General features: G+C 39.2%; 1 protein-coding gene across 7 annotated transcripts in view; it reads right to left on the reverse strand.

Annotated features, from left to right (window-relative positions):
- The window catches only part of RBMS3 (RNA binding motif single stranded interacting protein 3), a 1,181,733-nt gene that overhangs the window by 701,038 nt on the left and 460,556 nt on the right, over positions 1-20,139 (reverse strand). For all 7 annotated transcript variants that reach the window (XM_054595674.1, XM_054595672.1, XM_054595670.1 and 4 more), the window contains exon 4: positions 7,405-7,578. In XM_054595674.1, the coding sequence (XP_054451649.1) occupies positions 7,405-7,578 (174 nt within the window). The remainder of the gene's footprint in view (positions 1-7,404; positions 7,579-20,139) is intronic.

Here is a 20,139-nt window from a genome sequence, read left to right on the forward strand (position 1 = left end):
CTTCTGGCTTGTAGTGTTCATGCAGGGAACACTCAGGCCCCTGAGTGACAGCAGCCTATAAGGGCATGATAGTCCCGCCACCAGGAGGCACTGCTCCACTCTGTGGTGCCTAAGCCTGACAGATGAGGACAGAGTGACCAGATTGACAATCACAGGAGACAGACACAGACAGTAGATTCCTAGAAGGCTCAAATAAACGGCCCAAGGTCAGACAGGGTAAACGACTGACACCATCAGAGGCAGACCCAGAAAAAAAAGTAAAGAAAATAAATAAATAAATAAATAAATAAATAAATAAATAAATAAACCCACCTACTACCATAGAAGTTTAATCCACAAAGTCAGGAAATCTAGACAGATCAATTGAAGCAGAAGCAAAAAAACAAACAAAAAGACTCTCACAAAAATGGGAAGAAAAAGAAGTCCTCCTCAAATGAGGGGAAAGGAGGAATCCCCACAGAGAAAGCCAAATGAAATAGAGGCAAGTGAACTATCAGATATTGAATTCAAAACAATGGCTCTAAGGAAGCTCAATGAGCTCTGCCAGCTCAAAGATAACTATGAGAAACTGTGTGGAAACTATCAGGAACTTAAGGCAAACTATATCAACCTGGAAAAGGACATAGAAACTATCAAGAAGACTCAAGAGGATATGAAGAATACCATTTCTGAATTGAAGGACAGAGTAGAAGGAATCAAAAGCAGGCTAGATGAAGCTGAGGATCGAATCAATGTGATGGAAGATAAAGTAGAAAAAAGCTTCCAGAAAGAACAACAAATGGAAAAAAGACTCAGAAAGAATGAAGAGGCATTTAGAATGCAGGACAATCTGAAACGCAATAATATCCACATAATAGGGATACCAGAAGGAAAAGAAGAGGAGCAAGGGATAGAGAACCTCTTTGAAAAAGTAATGATGGAAAACGTCCCCAATTTGAGGAGAGAAAAGGTCTCCTAGGTCCAGGAAGCACAGAGGGTCCCACTCAAGAGGAATCCAATGAGGTCCACTCCAAGACACATCATCATTAAAATGGCAAATATCAAAGACAAAGAAAGAATTCTAAAGGCAGCAAGGGAGAAACAGGTAGTAACATACAAGGGAGCCCCAATGCAGCGAGGAGCTGACTTCTCAGCAGAAACACTACAAGCCAGAAGGGAATGGCAACAAATATTCCAAGCCATGAAAAGCAAAGGCCTACAACCAAGGCTACTCTACCCAGCAAGGCTCTCAATTAAAATAGAAGGGGAAATAAGGAGTTTCCCAGACAAAAGAAGGCAAAAAGAATATGTCTCCACCAAACCAGCACTATAAGATATGTAAAGGGACTGGTTTAAGAAGATGAAGGAAAAGAGTGAGAAAGAGAAAAACACAGGTATAAAGAGAAAAAATGAATAGGTTTCTATCAGTAATAACTCTCAATGTAAATAGACTAAATGCCCCAATCAAAAGACACAGGGTAGCTGAATGGATAAGAAAACATGACCCACACATATGCTGCCTACAACAGACCCACCTCAGAGCAAAAGACCTACACAGATTGAAAGTAAAGAGATGGAAAAAAATATTCCAAGCAAATGGGCAAGAGAAGAAAGCAGGGTTGCAATACTTATATCAGACAAAATAGATTTCAAAACAAAGGCCATAAAAAGAGACCCGGAGGGACATTTTATAATACTTAAAGGAAGAATCTATCAAGAAGACATAAACTTTGTAAACTTATATGCACCCAACATAGGAGCCCCCAAGTATATAAGGAAAATCTTGGATGACTTCAAAAAAGATATAGAAGCAACACACTGATAGTAGGGGATTTTAACATCCTACTGTCAAAAATGGACAGATCTTCCAAAGAAAACATCAACAAGGATATTATGGAGCTGAATGACGCACTGAATCAAATGGACTTAACTAACATGTATAGAACCTTACATCCCAAAGAAGCAAAATACACATTCTTTACAAATGTGCATGGAACTTTTTCAAACATAGACCACATGATAGGACACAAAGCAAGCCTCAGCAAATTCAGGAAAATTGAAATAATACCAAACTTTTTCTCGGACCACAAGGGCTTGAAACTGGAAATCAACCTCAAAAAGAAACCTCAAAAACTTGCAAACTCATGGAGACTGAACAGTAGACTATAAACAATGAATGAGTCAATAATGAGAGAAGAGAAGAAATCAAAAAGTTTCTGGAAACAAATGAGAATGAACGGACAACAGTCCAAAACCTATGGGACACAGCAAAGGCAGTCCTGAGAGGGAAGTTCATAGTGATACAGGCTTACCTAAAAAAGATAGAAACATTTCAAATAAAAGGCCTAACACTACAACTTCAAGAACTGGACAAACAACAACAAATAAATCCCAGAGCAAGTAGAAGGAAGGAAATAGTCAAGATGAGAGCAGAACTGAATGACATAGAGACGAATTCAAAGGATCAACCAATCCAGGAGCTGATTCTTTGAAAAGATAAATAAAATCGACAACCCTTTAAGCAGACTCATCAAGAAAAAAAGGGAGAGGACCCAAATTAATAATATCAGAAATGAAAGTGGAGAAATAACAACTGATACCACAGAAATACAAAGGATTGTAAGAAACTACTATGAACAATTATATGCCAAGAAATTTGAAAACCTTGACAAAATGGACAAATTTCTAGAAAAGTATAATCTTCCAATACTGAAGGAGGAAGAAACAGAAAGCTTGAACAGACCAATAAAAGCTGGAGAAATTGAAGCAGTAATCAAGAAACTCCTGGCACACAAAAGCCCTGGGCCAGATGGTTTCACAGGAGAATTTTACAAAAAACATTTAAGGAAGAGCTAACCCCTGTCCTTCTCAGACTATTCCAAAAAATCCAAGAGGAAGGAAGACTCCCAGACTCTTGTTATGAAGCCAGCATCACCCTAATCCCAAAACCAGATAAAGACCCTATAAAGAAAGAAAACTACAGGCCAATTTCACTGATGAACATAGATGCTAAAATCCTCAACAAAATATTGGCAAACCACATCCAGCAATACATTAAAAAGATTATCCACCATGATCAAGTGGGATTGATCCCAAGGATGCAGGGATGGTTTGATATACGCAAATCAATAAATGTAATACATCACATAAACAAAAGGAAAGACAAAAACCACATGATCATCTTGATAGATGCAGAAAGAGCATTCAATAAGGTACAGCACCCATTTATGATCAAAACACTCAGCAAAATGGGAATAAATGGGGCATTCCTCAAAGTAATAAAGGCCATATATGAAAAACCTACAGCCAATGTCATACTCAATGGGCAAAAAATAAAAGCTTTCCCACTAAGATCGGGAACATGACAAGGATGTCTGCTTTCACCACTTCTATTCAACATAGTATTAGAAGTCTTAGCCACAGTGGTCAGACAAGAAAAAGAAATAAAAGGCATCCAAATTGGAAAGGAGGAAGTGAAACTATAATTGTTTGCAGATGACATGATAGTGTACATAGTAGACTGCACCAAAAAACTCCTCAACCTAATAAGTGAATTTGGCAAAACAGCAGGATACAAAGTCAATATTCAGAAATCAAAGGCATTTTTGTACACCAGCAATGAAATAGAAAAAAATCAGAAAAAATATTATTTGATATAGCAACAAGAAAAATAAAGTACCTAGGTACTAGGTACTAGGAATAAATCTAACCAAGGAGGTAAAACACCTGTATGCAGAAAACTATACAACATTGAAGAAAGAAATTAAGGAAGACACAAATAAATGGAAGCATATACCATGCTCATGGATTGGAAGAGTTAATATCATCAAAATGTCCATACTACACAAAGCAATTTATAGATTCAATGCAATCCCTATTAAAATACCAACAACGTATTTCACAGAAATAGAACAGACATTTCAAAAATTTATATGGAACCATAAATGACCCCAAATAGCCACAGCAAGGTTGAGAAAGAAAAACAAAGTGGGAAGAATCACAATACTGGATATCAAACTATATTACAAAGTGACTATACTCAAGACAATTTGGTACTAGTACAAGAACAGATTCACAGTTCAGTGGAACAGAATAGAAAGCCCATAAATAAGCCCAGGTCTATATGGGCAACTAATATTTGACAAAGGGGGCAGAAGCATAAAATGGAGGAATAATAGCCTCTTTAAAAAATGGTGTTGGGAGAGCTGGATGGCTACATGCAAAAAATTGAAATTGGATTATCAGCTGACACCATACACAAAAATAAACTCAAGATGGATAAAAGACTTAAATATAAGTCGCAACACCATAAAAGTCCTAGAGGAGAACATTGGCAGGAAACTCTCAGATATCCCACACAGCAATTTTTTCACCGATATGTCTCCTAAAGCAAGAGACATAAAGGAAAGAATAAACAAGTGGGACCTCATCAAAATAAGAAGCTTCTGCACGGCTAAAGAAAACATCAGCAAAATGAAAAGGGAGCCAACTGTATGGGAAAATATATTCGCTAATGATACTTTAGATAGAGGTTTGATCTCCAAAATACATAAAGAACTCACTCAACTTCACTCCAAGAAGACAAATGATCCAATCAAAAAATGGGCAAAGGACTTGGCTGATGTTTTCCCAAGGAAGAGATACAGAGGGCCCAGAGACATTTGAAAGGATGCTCGGCATCACTAGCTATCAGAGAAATGCAGATCAAAACCACAATGAGATACCACCTCACACCGGTCAGAATGGCCATCATGAACAGATCCACAAACAACAGGTGCTGGTGAGGCTGTAGAGAAAAGGGAACACTAGTACACTGTTGGTAGGAATGCAGACTGGTGCAGCCATTGTGGAAAGCAGTGTGGAATTTCCTCAAAAAGCTGAAAATGGAACTGCCCTTTGATCCAGTGATTTCTCTGCTGGGACTATACCCTAAGAATCCCAAAACGCCAATTCAAAAGAACCTATGCATCCCAGTGTTCATAGCAGCACAATTTACAATAGCCAAGTGTTGGAAGCAACCTAAATGCCCATCAGTAGATGATTGGATCAAAAAATTATGGTACATTTACAGAATGGAATACTATGTAGCAGAAAGAGAAAAAGAACTACTATACTTCGCCACAGCATGGATGAAACTAGAGAGCATTATGCTAAGTGAAATAAGCCAGGGGGCGAAAGACAGATACCATATGATCTCACCTATAAGTGGAACCTAACGAACAAAACAAAGATGTGAGGAAAATAAGACCAGAAACACTGAAAGAAAAAGAAACCAACAGAGTCCAGAGGGAAGGAGGGAGGGGTGGGCGGGGGAAAAGGAAGAGAAGGGGCAAGTCAAAGAACATATAGCAAGGACTCATGGACAAAGCCAAAGTGGGGAAGGAGTGAGGGTGGGAGGGGGGGAGAAGGCAGGGGAAAGTGGTGGGGGGAAAGCGGAGACAAATGGATTTGGAAAAATAAATTAATTTAAAAAAACCAAACAAATATTCCAATGGTTTCCCACCACACTGAAATAAAATCCAAACTTCTTATCCCGGATTACAAAGTGCTACATACTCTGGCTCTGCCTTTCTTTCTGACCTCATCTCCCTCTGTTCTTTCCCAGCTAAGCTCCAGGCAGACCAGCTTTCTCTCTGTGGGTTGACCTTTCAGGCTTATTCCTGCCTCAGGCCCTTCGAATTGCTTCCTCTGCTTGGAATGTTCTTCCTCCTAAACTGTGTATTTCTCTTTTTATTCAGTTCTCAGATAAAACCTGGCCTCCTGAGTGACCTATATGGCTGACTGATACCTTAAGCAGGCACCCAGTCATTCTCTACCATTGCAACCTATTTCGAGTCTTTGTATACTTTTCTGGTTTGTTTGTACTTTTTAATTTATTCATATGTTTATTTATATAATTACCAGCTTTCTGTTCCCTAGAATAGGAGCTCCATGAGAGCAAGACTTGGTCTTGTTCACCCCTATGCCTCTTCTGCCGAGAAAAGTACTGTGCAAAAGCAGTAACTAAATTCATAAGCAACAGTCAAAAGGACGCCAGAAAATAAAACCAGAGCATACATACATTCAGCCTCCACACCATCATTCTGAAAATTCTGCCAACCTCTTTCACCTAGAGATAACTTTAAATGAAACATCAATTTTCAGCACAGATAATCCAAACATATAAAAATGTCTAATAACATTTAATAAATTGTTGTTGAAAGAATGGATGAATATGAATAAATAAGGGTTATTTAGGTTCTTTTTCCAAGTAATTTCAAAATTGTTGCTCACATCATCCTTGTGCATACATCCTGGTACATGTCCAATTAAATGCCAAAAGTTTAATTATCGAGTCAAAGGTATGTGTAATTTAAATTTTGACAGTTATTTCCAAGTCACCTTTTAACAGAGTGATACCAATTTACATTTTGAGTGGATTCCTTGAGTCTTCTTTTAAGTGTTTTTATGACATGATATTGGAAACACATTTTCTCAATTTAGAAGCTCGGGACACTTCATAATCTCGTAACCTTGAAATGCAAACAGAACAGCCGAAGTGCAGAAGTCCACACAGGCCTCGTGAATGGCTGATGAACCCACGCCTACAATTACTGACAGAGGGGGGAGGTGCTATGATAAGCACGTATGACTTACATTCAAAGGACTCTCACTACCCAGGAGTGTTGGGTTTGGATACTTTGCATTAAGCAGAGGTCTTCCTAATCAACATTCATTATGATCCTTTTCAAGTATGCGAGTATGATTTACAATAACAAAAATCTGAGTACTTTTACTGGGGTGCTCAGAACACCTGGTGGCAGAAACAGGTATCTTATTCTAAAAGGTTCTCAAATTCCATGAGTTTATTTCTTCCCACTAAAAGTTTATTTCTCTTGCCCTTTGAGTCATCTCTGCCAACAAACCCAGAGTTCTGTGTAGCAGGAACTGGAAATTACCCTACTAATAAATATATATGTATATGTTAATATCTGTTTAACTATAGCAACAAAACCATTGATGAATTTGGGGACATACAGGCTCCATGGAGTCCTCCGTTTCATTTGGAAAACACCCACTCTCAGTACAAAAGCAACAACTAAATTCATAAGCGACAGCCAAAAGGACACCAGAAAATAAAACCAGAGCATACATGCATTCAGCCTTCAACCATCATTCTGAAAATTCTGCCAACCTCTTTCACCTAGAGATAACTTTAAATGAAACCTCAATTTTCAGCACAGATCATCCAAATGTATGTTATTTAAACACATAAGACACTCTCCATTGCTCACCTCTGTTACTCAAGAGCAGCATATTCTTGCCTAAGAAGAATTATTACATTGGAACAGTTGCCCAATTTAATAGAGAGATACCGATTCTGGACTCAAAATGTACCCAGATAAAGCATCCAATTTTCTAAACACAGGAAAACGGGGTACTTACAGCAGGGTGTCCAGTACAGTAGGTGTAGCTGGCATGGGACTGGTAATGCAAGCTGGCTCTTGGAAAGGAGTATGTATTCCAGGCTGGTTGGCTGCTGTTCCACTGGGCGCTGAAGCCAGGGCTCATGGTCACCCTTGACTTACTAGTTTGAAAGGTTCTCACCGTGGAGCTAGACTATCAAGAAGAAAGAAATGCAATGTAAAAACAGCTCTGCATAAAACCCAAGTCGGATACACAAACATACACACAGCAGCAGCAGTAGCAGCATGCATTCTCTTGTGTGACCATGGCACAGAGCTCAGCTGGTTAAAAGAAACAGCTGATTTCTTAAGAGGAGACGTTAAATGTTGTTCTGACTAGGATAAAAGTGTTTTCTCACTGTTAGAATTTTGACTGGATTGCAAAGCACAAAGGCTCATTGAAACTGATCTCATTGAAAACAGTTTTTTTTCTAGTTGTGACATGCAACTCCATCCTTCAGAAATGAGATATATTTTAGTGGTGACAGCAACAGTGGTGTTTTCAGTTACACAAATTTCCTTTCATCACAGTGGTCACCTTAGAAATTCACCGTCAGCCTCATCTGAATTCAGTAAACAAAGATCAGTTTATGATGGAGGTACAGATGGGTTCGGTTCCTAGCACTAAATGGTCTTCAGGTTCTGTGAGTCTATTGCTCTCCTGGGGGAGAGGCCAGCAGAAATCTGGACATACTCCCACATGTCACCATTCCACCACCTGAAGAAAGCAAAATGATGAAGGGTTTGAAACTGTCATTTACCCTCAACTGGCCCTACCGATGTAATTAAAAATAGAGGAATTTGCCAAATGTTAACTATATCTGCTTGTTCATAATTGCATATAGAGTAGAATGAACTGAAAACAAAACTCACTGTGTCTTCTGTCTTTTTTTGTCCTCAGATGGCCATGGCATATAAGGCATATAATAGTTTCTTTTCAGAAAACATTTTCTATCATCAAATTGCAATAGCTACTTACCCAAGTAGCACAGTAACTTTCACAATAAATTCTATTTATAAATCTATGGATACATGCCAACTCAATCACTGGGAAAATGTGCTAATCTCATTGCCATTATATTCAGGAAACCTAGTGGGGAAGAAACTTTTATCCGAGATTGTGTTTCTCATTGGGCTAGATCCTGATACCATTAGATACTTAGAAGAACAACTTTTATGAAGACAGATTTGGGTATCTTGGGGTAACTAAAAGAAGTAAGGGCCTCAGCAATTCAAAGGCACTAAGCAGGGCAATTTTTCTCATAATATTCTCAAAAGATTTGGAAAGGGAACAGAAAATTTTAATCAGTAATTTACCAGCAAAAATTTAAAATATTTAAAGTGAAAACTGGAGAACACATCTTTGTTAAGGTAATAAATTTATTTGCTATCTGTCTCTACTCTCATCCCCACCATCATCCTAACTATGTGTGCTTTCCAAGTGTTCAAGAGTTCAATGAGATGGTCAGGTGCAGCAATACAAAATTATGTTCTACTGCATACCTGCCCAGTTCAAACCTGTGCTGGAGAAATAATAATGAACTTTTATAATACAGGGTATTTGTGCTTGGCTCTAAGTATAGAAGTTCAGTATTTGTTTTGTTTTTTTTTAAACCATTATTTTTACCATATTCACAGTCACTTCAAACACTAAATATTAATAAATCTACCCACAAAACTACTATTGGCTCTGGAAGTCTTGGCTTCTGTTCTGCATCTGTGGTCACTTAGCACGCTCACTAGTTGAGTTGATGCAATAGGTAGCTCCTTCAAGAATAGCACTGTTATTGTTAGGTTAGTCCAGGGACCTTAAAATTCTTGGAAAAGCAGGCAGTATATGCATAAATAAGTTTGTAAATACTCTCCTCTCTTAGTTTAATTATGTTTCCGAATAGCTTCAGTCTCTCTTCAATAATTTTATTCATGGTGGTCTTCTACATGTAAATTCTTTTTTCTCCCTTTCTTGCAAAGCTCATGCTCAAGTTACACCTCTTACTTGGTCTCATTATCAGAATGAGATTCCTGTAGCTTATGGTGACCCTTGCTTTCCTGCCCTCACAGTGCAGCTCAAACACTTTACCATATGACTATATTGTTTTGTTTGGCTTTGTGTTCTTCCTTATATATGTAAATTTCAGCTCTCCAACCAATGAAGAGCATGTATTATTTCTCTCCTAAACTCCAGTCCCAAATCTCAAAATATCTGCTTAATACGTATATCAATTTCCACAAATGGAGCCAAGTTTAAATTACTGTGCATAAAATTAAATGAATTAATTGCTTTACTCTGAAATTTTATCTCCCCTTAATTTCTTTATTTCTGGTAATGTCAGGGAAATATTTTGAAACCAACTGCCTTGGAACTTTAGGACTACTTGGCTTCATTTATCTGTCCAATTTTCCATTATCAGTGTCCCCAAATTCTATTAAATCATTTCAGTAGTTTTTGAATTGATGCTCTCCTTTCCATTCCCACTACCACTGCACATTTGTAGGATTTTATCAGTTTATATCAGTCACTAAAACTACTTTCTACCTTAAACCATGATTGATCCTCCATAATGACACTACGTTCGTTGTTCTAGAAACCCACTTTTGTTGTGTTACTCCCTGCCGAAGAATGTTTAAGGGCTTTCCTCTACCTAAGAGAAAATATTCAAACTTCTTAGTCTTTCACTTGACTCTTTTTTTAATATGATCCTAGTTATCCTTGTAAGGCTTATTTTTGTTTCTTTCCATATAATCTCAGGCTCCAGAAAGACTGCTACTTCAAACATGGTGTACATGTTCATGCCATTGTCATAACCCATCTATTTCCTAGAATGTCCTCATCTCCTCTCTGTTCACACTTCAATTTCTCTAACTTTTTTAGGAAGCTTAGCCCAGCCCATAAGGGCTTTTGCCTCTACTAAGCATTGACATTACTGATTTTCTGCCACATTCATCTGGTCCTTTCATCATTTGTGTGGTTACCCAGGAAACCAATGCCATAACTTCATCAGCATAACTTATCAATGTCTTAATTAGATTTCTCACACAACAATTATTATATCCCAACACACATCTTTGGGGACAGGCATTTCAGTTGTGTTTTCCAGAAGGAGAGCACAACACAAGACCTTGAGTACAAGTAGTTCATTTTGGAAGTGATCCTGGAGAAAAATCAGTAGAATAATGGAAAATATGACAGAGAAAGGGGGAGCCAATAAGTTTGCTTCATGGAATAAATGATTACTGTGGAGAACTAAGGCTCAATTCCTTTGGGGAACTTGGGGAATCAGTGTAAACCATGCTTCAAAGTTACTCCACGCAAAGTGCAAGAAAGTGGATGTATTTAATCTCTGATTCCCATTCACCATCGGCTGAGAGCTGCTCCTGGGAGCACTAATTCCTGGGCATTTCTGGCCTAACCCACCACAGGCCTAAAGAAAGTTCTCACATAGAGAGTTCCAGGATATTGTTGACATGGGCAAGTAAATGTCAAGAGGTATGGGCAGAGAATTGTCAGCATGCATTACTAACAGCGTGACTCCTGGAAAGTCTTTGTTCCTGTCATTGAACCTTAGATATTTGCATTGTCTTCTTGCATGACTGAAAGAAAGAGCTCAAAAATATTGCTCAAGTCGACTTCATTACTATTAAGCACTTGAAAAACAGAAGATATTGGGATAGTTGGTAAGTACAGTGAAAAGGGGCTCAAAAATCATTAGTCACCAGGAAAATATAAAATCAAGCTACAATAAGGCATCAGTTCATACCCACAAGAATGGCTAAAAGAACTGACAATACTAAATGTTGATGAGGGTCCTGAGGACATGGGACTCTCATGCATTGTCAGTGGCAGGGTGACATGGTCTGTGCCCTGCTTGGCAGTTTCTTTAAAATGATACATACATCAAATCTACCTGCGGCTATTTACCTAACAGAAAATATATTTATACAAAAATACATTTTAAGAATGTGCTCAGTGGCCTTATTCATAATAGTCCCAAACCAGAATTTACTCAAATGTCTATCAACAAGATAAAAGATTAAAAAATATTAGAGCACATTTAGTTAATGGAATACTACTCAGCAATAAAAATAGAACTTCTAACATATGCAATTAAACAGATGTATCTCAAGATTGCCCTAAATAGAAGAAGAGGAGGAATAGAAAAATAGATATGGGTGATTTCATTTACATGAAGTTCAAGATGAGGAAAATATATGTAGTAATAGAAATCAAAATGTGTTTGCTGGGGGAGTGGAGGGGAATTGGTTAGAAAGAAAAATAAGGTAATTTTCTAGGGTGATGCATAGCATCCTATTCTCAGTGGTCATTATATGAATGCATATATTTGCCAAACTGAATGTTTGATATCCGTGTGTTTTATTATGTCTTTATATCTCAATTGTATCTCAATCAAATAAAAATATACTGCCCTTACACAAGGCTGATTCTGAATTTTTCATGGTAATGGGGAACAGAGATGGCTCAGAAAACTGAATCCCAATAACCCAAAACGTCTAAGGTTTTAGACCCCATAATTGGCTAACCTGAGGTCTCTGCTATGTTTCCCCTCCTTGGCATGCCCTCTGAGAGCAATGCAAGGAAACATCTAACAGTGAAAGGCAGGCAGCCAGAGAGAAGCGCAGAGTCTGGATACAGAGTCTCTGAATAAGCAAGAGCTGGCAGCATCATCCAGCGTCTGCCAACAGATCAGGAGGCCAAGGCTGTTGGAGCAAGAAAAAAAATGGAGCCCAGCACATAACAAGGGCCCTGTTACATGCTTCCAAAAATTACAAAGATCCGGGGAACACTTGCTGTTCTCTTGACTTAGTCAGCACTAGAAAACAAAAGGAAGATACAGGGAGGGGCAGAAAAAAGCTACCTTAAGAAAAAAATGCAATGACAAAAAAAGGAATAACTCATACTAAGATTTCTAGACACAGTTGAGTAAGTCTGTAAGGGAACATTGAGATAACGCTTATGTACAACTTACTACCTGTCAGACATGGACAGTCCTAAGTATTTTATATTTACAGTGTGATGACTCATGTATTACTCCTCACAATTTTATAAGAAGGTTACTATTATTATCTGAATTCTATAGGTGACGAACCTGAGGAAGAATAAAACGAGGTAACAAAATGTAAGGATACAGAATTACTAAGCAGGTGAGCTGATTCAAATCCAAGCAGGGAGCTCCGTAATCCATGCTCTCAACCACACTGTCTTACTGTGGAATCTCTCTAAAACAGATTCTAAGAAAAAGACTGGTTTGGGAATTAAGGGGAGGAGTGGGCAGGAATAATTATACAACTAAGGAGGAAAGGAAGAGTAAGACTGGAAAAGTTAGTATTAATGGGTGTTATTAGGATCTGTGGCATAGGGTAAAAAGCAGTGGGTTCTGCTGAGGCTTCTGGAAGGTATTGAAAATGTAACCTAGAGTTGTCCACTGGAAGACACTGGAAGATGGGAGGCTGGAGGGTTTGTGGGCCGGCTTCTGTCCTGCACTGGGTAAGGGTTTCCCTTTAGGAGATGGTCACAGGCAGCGCTTCCAAACCATGTGTGGACATGGGAGAATGAGCCTTTGTGGCATCAGAGGAGGCACTGATGAGGGCAGTGGAAAGGAAGGCAGGTAAACTCAGGTAGGATGCTGTAAGTGCTTGGTGAATAAGAACTGTCCGTGGGAGTTGCAACTGTGATCACCTGAGCCAGAGTTGGAGAAGGGTGAATGTGATGTGGTAACCAGAGGCAGCTTCCATATCTACTTCTCTGCCTCTCTAAGAATAAATACAATCATAGTAATCATAGTAGCATTACTTATAGGAACCTGACTGGTATGTGTCTTTCATGCACTGTGTCTCTGAATCCCCAGAACAAGCCAATGTTATTATCCACATTTTATTGAAGAAACAGGGATGCACAGATTTCAGGCAAGTTTCCTAAGGATAGATGATACACAGCTAGTAAAGATACAGAGCCAACAGTTAAACATTCAACAGAAGCAGGACTCAGGTTGATTATATGATTAACAAGGTATCATCTCCAGAAAACAAGGCTTAGGAATGAAACACGTACTCTACTCTGAAAGAGAGATTCAGAAAGAAAGCATTAGAGGGATATGTTAATATAAGTATATAATGTCAACAATCCAAAAGAGCACAAAACTATTGTGAGATGCAGGCATGAGCACCACCCACTGTCAGGGAATGATGCCATCTTTCCCGGTTGATAATATCATTATCACATGATTATGCATTAAAGTAACTCAAATGTAGTTATTGAGTTGGCTATGGTGTCACAGCCAACTCAAACTGCCCACATTTGTCTCCTCTAAAAGCTGCCCAGTCTCTATCAATGGGTCCTCCTCAGCAGGAAGAAACTGAAGGATGATTTTAGAAATACAGTCAGTAAATTTATACTGAAATTAGTTTAACTATATTCCAATGGAAACCTACAAATACAGCTAAAGTGAGTCTTAAGGAGAATGTATATCCTTCATAAGAAATACTATTAAAATATATAGAATATACTATATGTACTCACAGAGGCTCCAATAGTAATTATTGTAGTAAATGTGTTTAAGCAGCCCAGCTAGTCTTCCCACAGCTCCTGTTGAGCATAGCATGTGATTGTATAAACCTAGTTATTCCCAGTGACCTCTCCAAGCTAAGTCTGATTGAACCAGGTAGTCACCTGACTCAATCTGGGCCAATCAAATGACTTCCCCTGGAAATACAGAATTGCGACTCAATGGCTCATACATTTTCCACTGGGCACTTAAACTAAGGGGGGGTGTAAAGGAAGAACTGAGGTTTGGTTGCATGAATGTAGAAACAAACAAAGCCCATCTAGGAAGAGGTGAGTGGGATAAAAATGGGAGTGAGAGGGGAGGGGAGAAAAAAAAGTACAAGACAGTAACAGAGAAAAGAGACATTCTTGCTTGAAGGAGCTAGAAGGAACATATCAGTTCTGGATGACTTTTATAGTTTTTGGCTCCAGTCTCTCATAACAGCTGGCTATACTCCTGATCCTGAGTTCCCTAAGACATTCCTGCATCCAGATACTAAGTCCTTTTCTCCTGCTTAGGTGATTTTGAGTATAAATTGGAATTAAATGACCACTGACTCTGCAAAGTGAAAGAAGCAGACTTGCAGAAAGCAGAGTTGAGAGACCATGTGGTACAGATGAAGAGAGAAACCAAAAAGCCTGTCACATGTCACAGGAATCCCATGAACCATTCCAGCGATTTCTCCTTTGCCTTCGCTTGTTTGAGTGGATATTTCTTCCTGACAACCAAATAGTTGCTCTTAGTCCATGTATCTCCATTTTTCACCTGTAAAATGTATTTACTATTCTTCTCCTTGGGCTTTTAAAATCAGCATTTTCACTCGACATCAGAGATTCACTGACCCGTCATTGAAGATTTTAAAGTTGTTTCAGTTCTAAAGCAAGAATCATGTAAGTAAAGATGAAAAGCGTAAACCAAACATTACTCATAAATTATGACATTGCAGGTCAAGCAGGTTGTGTAAAACACAGCAAAGTACACATGAGAAAGACCAGCATCTTGTTAAAGATTCCGTTAGAAATATAACAAATCCAGTTTCTACTCCTAAAAACAGTTGTAAAAGGTATCCATGTCTATATTTTTTGTTATTCTCTTTTTTCCCATTGTTAATTTTATTTTCAGCATCACATCACAAACATTGTGATTGATATGGGAGAATTAGAAAATGTTTATATACGCGTATACATGAACATAGACACACACATGTATGTGCGCGCACACACACGTAGACACATACAATTCTTAAGTACCCACAATGAGCTTTTTGGTAAGCAAATGTCAACATGAAGTTCACAGAGAGGCTAAATGACTTCCTCTGTGTGTTTATTTCCCGTACTGCCCATGAGGAAGTCTAAAAAGAACAGTTTCTACCCAACAGTTCTCAGGGTTTCAATAGCTTTTTCAAAGTTCGCTGCCCACCCAGTGCCCCAAGCAAAGGATTCCCACTGTGTGGTTTCTAAAGATTTCACTTAGAACCAGCTGAAAACAGAGCCTGAATGGACAGTGAAACCCACACCAAACCTCTCTTTGCACCCTGTGTGGGACAAGTGGTGACTTTGTTCACTTACAAAGGCCTAAGAGAGGACAGGGAGAGGGCGAGAAACTGACCCTATGGTATAAGAAGCTTCTGTCAAATAAATCCTTTCAAATGGATCTCAATCAAGAAACTCAAAATGAAGTAGGCTGCACAAGAAAATGGGGAAAAACATCTAAGATTTTACACCCATCACCCCAGTGGAACAGGAAAAAGTCTTCTCTCTTCTGACTGACCTATTATCTTTTGTAACATTCCTCAGAGATGAGCCTGCCATTTGGTCTCTGCAGATTTGCATCTCTGAGGTAAAGGGGACTTTTTTGGTATGGTGATTGTTGCTCTCCCCACATGGGGACTGTCTTCTTTTTTTCTTGCTTTTTCTGTCCCTTGTAAATATAAAGCATCTGAGCAAGCTTTACTTCTCAGTGGTCCTTTTTATAAGATAATCATAAAACATGGTATTTTCAGGCATTTAAGTCTGTTGCTACTGTCTAGCTTCAAAATTTCAAAAACAGAATAAGGTGAAACATTGCGTATGCTCTGCAACGGGTCACCCACTCGGGTGCTTTCCCAGTTCCATCTGAAAACTAACCCTAGACCAGCCAGGTGATTCCAGGTAACGCCCCTCTCACCAGCCTTTGATTGGGTCTGGTCATCACCAGACCCACCCTTACTGATCAGATGTTCCCTCTAGACACAGCTAACTGCCACTGAGTGTGGAGTAAACCTCTATTAGGAAAGAGCAAAAAGAAGCTCTGTCCACAATTAAGTACTAATTATTATAATGACTCATAGTATTTTGGAGATTGGAAAGAGGATTTCTGGCATGAATGTGATTAGAGAGAACATTTCACCTTCTTTCAGTTGCTTTTATGTACCTCTCTGCTAAAGGATCAGGTCATTCAAAGCCCAAGGCACTGCTCTCTCCCAGTTCTATAACTTTGGTCAAGTCCCATACCCTTAGGATGCTGGTATCACTAAGCAAGTCTTTCCAACAGGAGAAAGTGCTAATATAATGACTATATGTACTTTTTCAATGTCTTTCCTACATCACCTCAACTTTTACTTGCCCCCTATTTCACAGATTGTACATAGGACCAGGGCCACAATTATACCTGCTGGAAACAGGGATGGCTCCAAAGCAAGAAACTGTAACTAACTATGTTTTTAAACCCTTATGTCAGAATTCCTAAGGGTCTGGATAAGCAGGATGTGCCTTAGCGCTATCTAGTATAACTGGGGCTAACAGGGAATGTAGCTATATTGTCTGGGGGTAAAAATCGCCCACTAGTTCTGCACCTGTGTAATCTTACCCCATCTTAAGGACAGTGGGCTGTTGTGGGACTAGCAGCCGGATTAGGAATGCTGCCTACAATCTGGATCAGCACAGTGGCTGAACGTCATGTCCTTTCCAAAGGTGGAAGAGTTTGGGTATAAGCAGAGAATCAATGGAATCATAGCTGAGGGTAAAAGAATGAATAAATGGTTACGTAAAGAGGGAAGTCCAATATTACATAACACAAAAGAGGCTCAGAGCAAGAGATGATATCGTCTCTTAGCTCAATTATAACTAATGCCTGAGAGGGTGAAGACATGTGTTTGCCAAGACCACTCTTGCTTTTGGGATCCTGACAGGATCAAATGAATGCCTTCAAACCTGGGTGGCCTTGCCCAGGGGACATTTTTACATGATTTGATGATGGACTGGACTAATAATTAATGACTAGATAGGATTCTAATCACTTGCCAGTATTTTCTGAGTTGTAGATCATTTTGCTGTAAAGGGACTGTGGCCAGAGGCCAGAGGGTTGTCTGTGAAATAATAATAATAAATATATATATATATACACACACATATTTATATATATATTCATGTCTGTCTCTGTTTCCTGACACAGAGCTCCTAAATCCCTAGGCATCTCCTGGGTGTTAGGAGTGTCTTTTGTTCTAATGAGGTGACTCTTGGTGGCCTCCTGAATGGGGTAGTCACCAGAAAGCCCACGCCACAATTAGAAGTTTGGAAATTCCAGCACCACTTTCCATTCTCTGCAGAAGGGAGAGGGGCTGGAAAAAGAGTTAGTTAATAAGTGATCAAGCCCACCAGACAAAGTCTCCATTACAATCCCCGAAGTGAGGGGGTTGGGCAGGGGAGCTTCCTGGCTGTGATCTCATGGAAGCACCGGGAGAGCGGCACGGGAACCTCCACACTCTTCCCCCCACACCTTGTCCTACACATCTCTTCCATCTGGATGTTCATCTCTATCCTTTATCATATCCTTTTAGAATAAACCAGTAACACTTAATTTACTTCTAAGACAGTAAGTAAACTGTTTTCCTGTGTTCTGTGAGTGGCTCTAGAAAATTAATCGAACCTAAGCAGGGGGCTGAGGGAACCTCTAATTTTTAGCCATTCTGTCAGAAGCCCAGGTGACACCCAGGACTTGAGATTGGCATCTGGAGTGTGTTGGGGTCGGGGGGCAGGGGGTGGCTGGGCTAGGAGAGGTGGAGGGTAAGGGGCAGTCTTGCGGGACTGATCCCTTAACTTGTGGGATCTGACCCTATCTCCAGGTAGACAGTGTCAGAAGTGAGTCAAATTGTGGAACACCCAGGTGGTGTCACCGGATTGCTTGGTATGGCAAAAACCTGCACACATTTGATGATCAGAAGTATCAGAAGTGAAGTGTTTTTGTGTGAATACTAAGGAGAGACACACAGGACAAGTGTGTTTTCTGACTCAAACTTTTTGTGTCTCAGTTTCCTTTTCTGTAAAGTTGGACTAATGATAGAACCTACCTCATAAGACTGTCATTCGGATTAAGTAAATTAATAAGACATTTAATGGAGTGTCTCATACTCATTAGATGCTATTAGTAATTATTACTGAAATAAAATTATATATTTTTTAAAGCAACATGAACACATAACTTTGGGACTAGAATTTATAAAAGTCTTCTTTCCTTAATTTTCTTTTTCCCTTGCCTTTACCCTCTGCTCCTTTCCTCCTACCTTCTCTTCCTTCCTTATTCCTTTTATCCTTCCTCTCCTTTAAAATGAAAAAAAAAACCAAAATAACAATTATCAGTCTAGCAAAGGCTAATTTCTTTCTATTTGAGTAATTGGTTCTACCACTTATTTTTCTTTTCCACACTAAAAGTCACTTTACAGCCAGTCCCTGGCTCAGTGCACATTCAATGAGCCCAAGCGCACTATTGCTCCTGCATGAGTGTGCTGGAAGTTAAAGTCACATAGAACATCCCTGGAGGACACTCCCACAGTCCCCAAGTGACTGCGACTGGAATGGGCTGATTCCCTAAAATGAAATTAGCCTATAAAAATGACAATAAGATAAATGGAAAATGATACTTACAAGTTGTTTAATAGCTTAACATCAAGAGGTAAGCTAGTTTATCTCTTTTAAGAGGGATTTCAGTGCTAGACCATGAGTGATGCTAGGGCAGGAGTTAATAATCTTCTTATCTCTGAAACTGGAAACATATCTAACACACAATAGATGTTCCAAATGAATCACCCAACCATTCATTCATTAAACACTTACTTAATGAGAGCTTACAGTGGGCCAGGTCTTGTGTAGAGGCTGGGACTACAGTCATGGGAAAAAAATAATACAGATTACTAATTAGCAAGGGAGATAAGCACTTGAATATGCACATAAATAGTGACATGATTGTTTTAATAGGGAAATACATAGTAAATGAGAATATAGAGCAGAGGCCCAGATCATGATGTGGCTGCAGGGAAGGAAGATGCAAAGGAAGGTGTGCATACTGCTGGATGTAAACTGTAAGAAGTGATACTTAAAATAGTAGTTGAAAGGTAGAGAGAAGTGTTCCAGATGAAGAGAGGAGGACACTGAAAGAGTGGCCCTGATTATGTGAAGGCTTAAGGAGCCAGTTCCTGTGGGAAATTCATTGTGTTATGTCAAGAGTTATGGTAGGGAACGGAGCCCCAAGGGCTCTTCTTCATGGGAAAAAGCTCAAGGAACTTGGCAGGGGGTGGGGGCGGGGGTGGGGGCAGGAGAGGACAATAAACCTGGAGAGGTAGAAAGGGCACACATCCAGAGGATTTTAGAAGTTTATATTTTTACCCAAGGACAAAGAAAGGATAACCAGTGAAATACTTTACTCAGGTGGGAGATTGGATTTGCCTTTAATAGCAGATATTCTGGAAATCCCTGGAAAATGGATGGGGAGGGGTTAGATCAAAGGGTGGGGATTCGATTTTAGGAAAGGCGCTTAGTGATGCACGTAAGAGCTGATGGTGGCCTGAATCAACACAAGTGCAAGTAGATAGGTGTGAGATATATTTAGGAGGGGCTATATTTAGGAGTTAGGACTCATGGGGATCAGAGGTGGCAGGAAAGGTGTGAAGAATCACAGATGATTTCCAGGTGATAGATGATATCACCGTTAATTAATCTAGGGAGGCAAGAAACTAATCATCATTATGAGGTAGGATGGTGTAAAAGATAATAAATTCAGTTGTGAACATATTAAATCTGAGGTGTCTGTGTGTCTGCTATGTGAAGGACTGTGGATTTGGCATTCAGCAGAAAACTCTGGGCTAGAAACTTAGAATTCATCAACTAAAGCCATGCAAATGG

This window comes from Pteronotus mesoamericanus, unplaced genomic scaffold (genome assembly GCF_021234165.1).
Source record: "Pteronotus mesoamericanus isolate MK-2021 breed Mesoamerican mustached bat unplaced genomic scaffold, CSHL_Meso_final scaffold_54, whole genome shotgun sequence".
NCBI classification, from domain to species: Eukaryota; Metazoa; Chordata; class Mammalia; order Chiroptera; family Mormoopidae; genus Pteronotus; species Pteronotus mesoamericanus.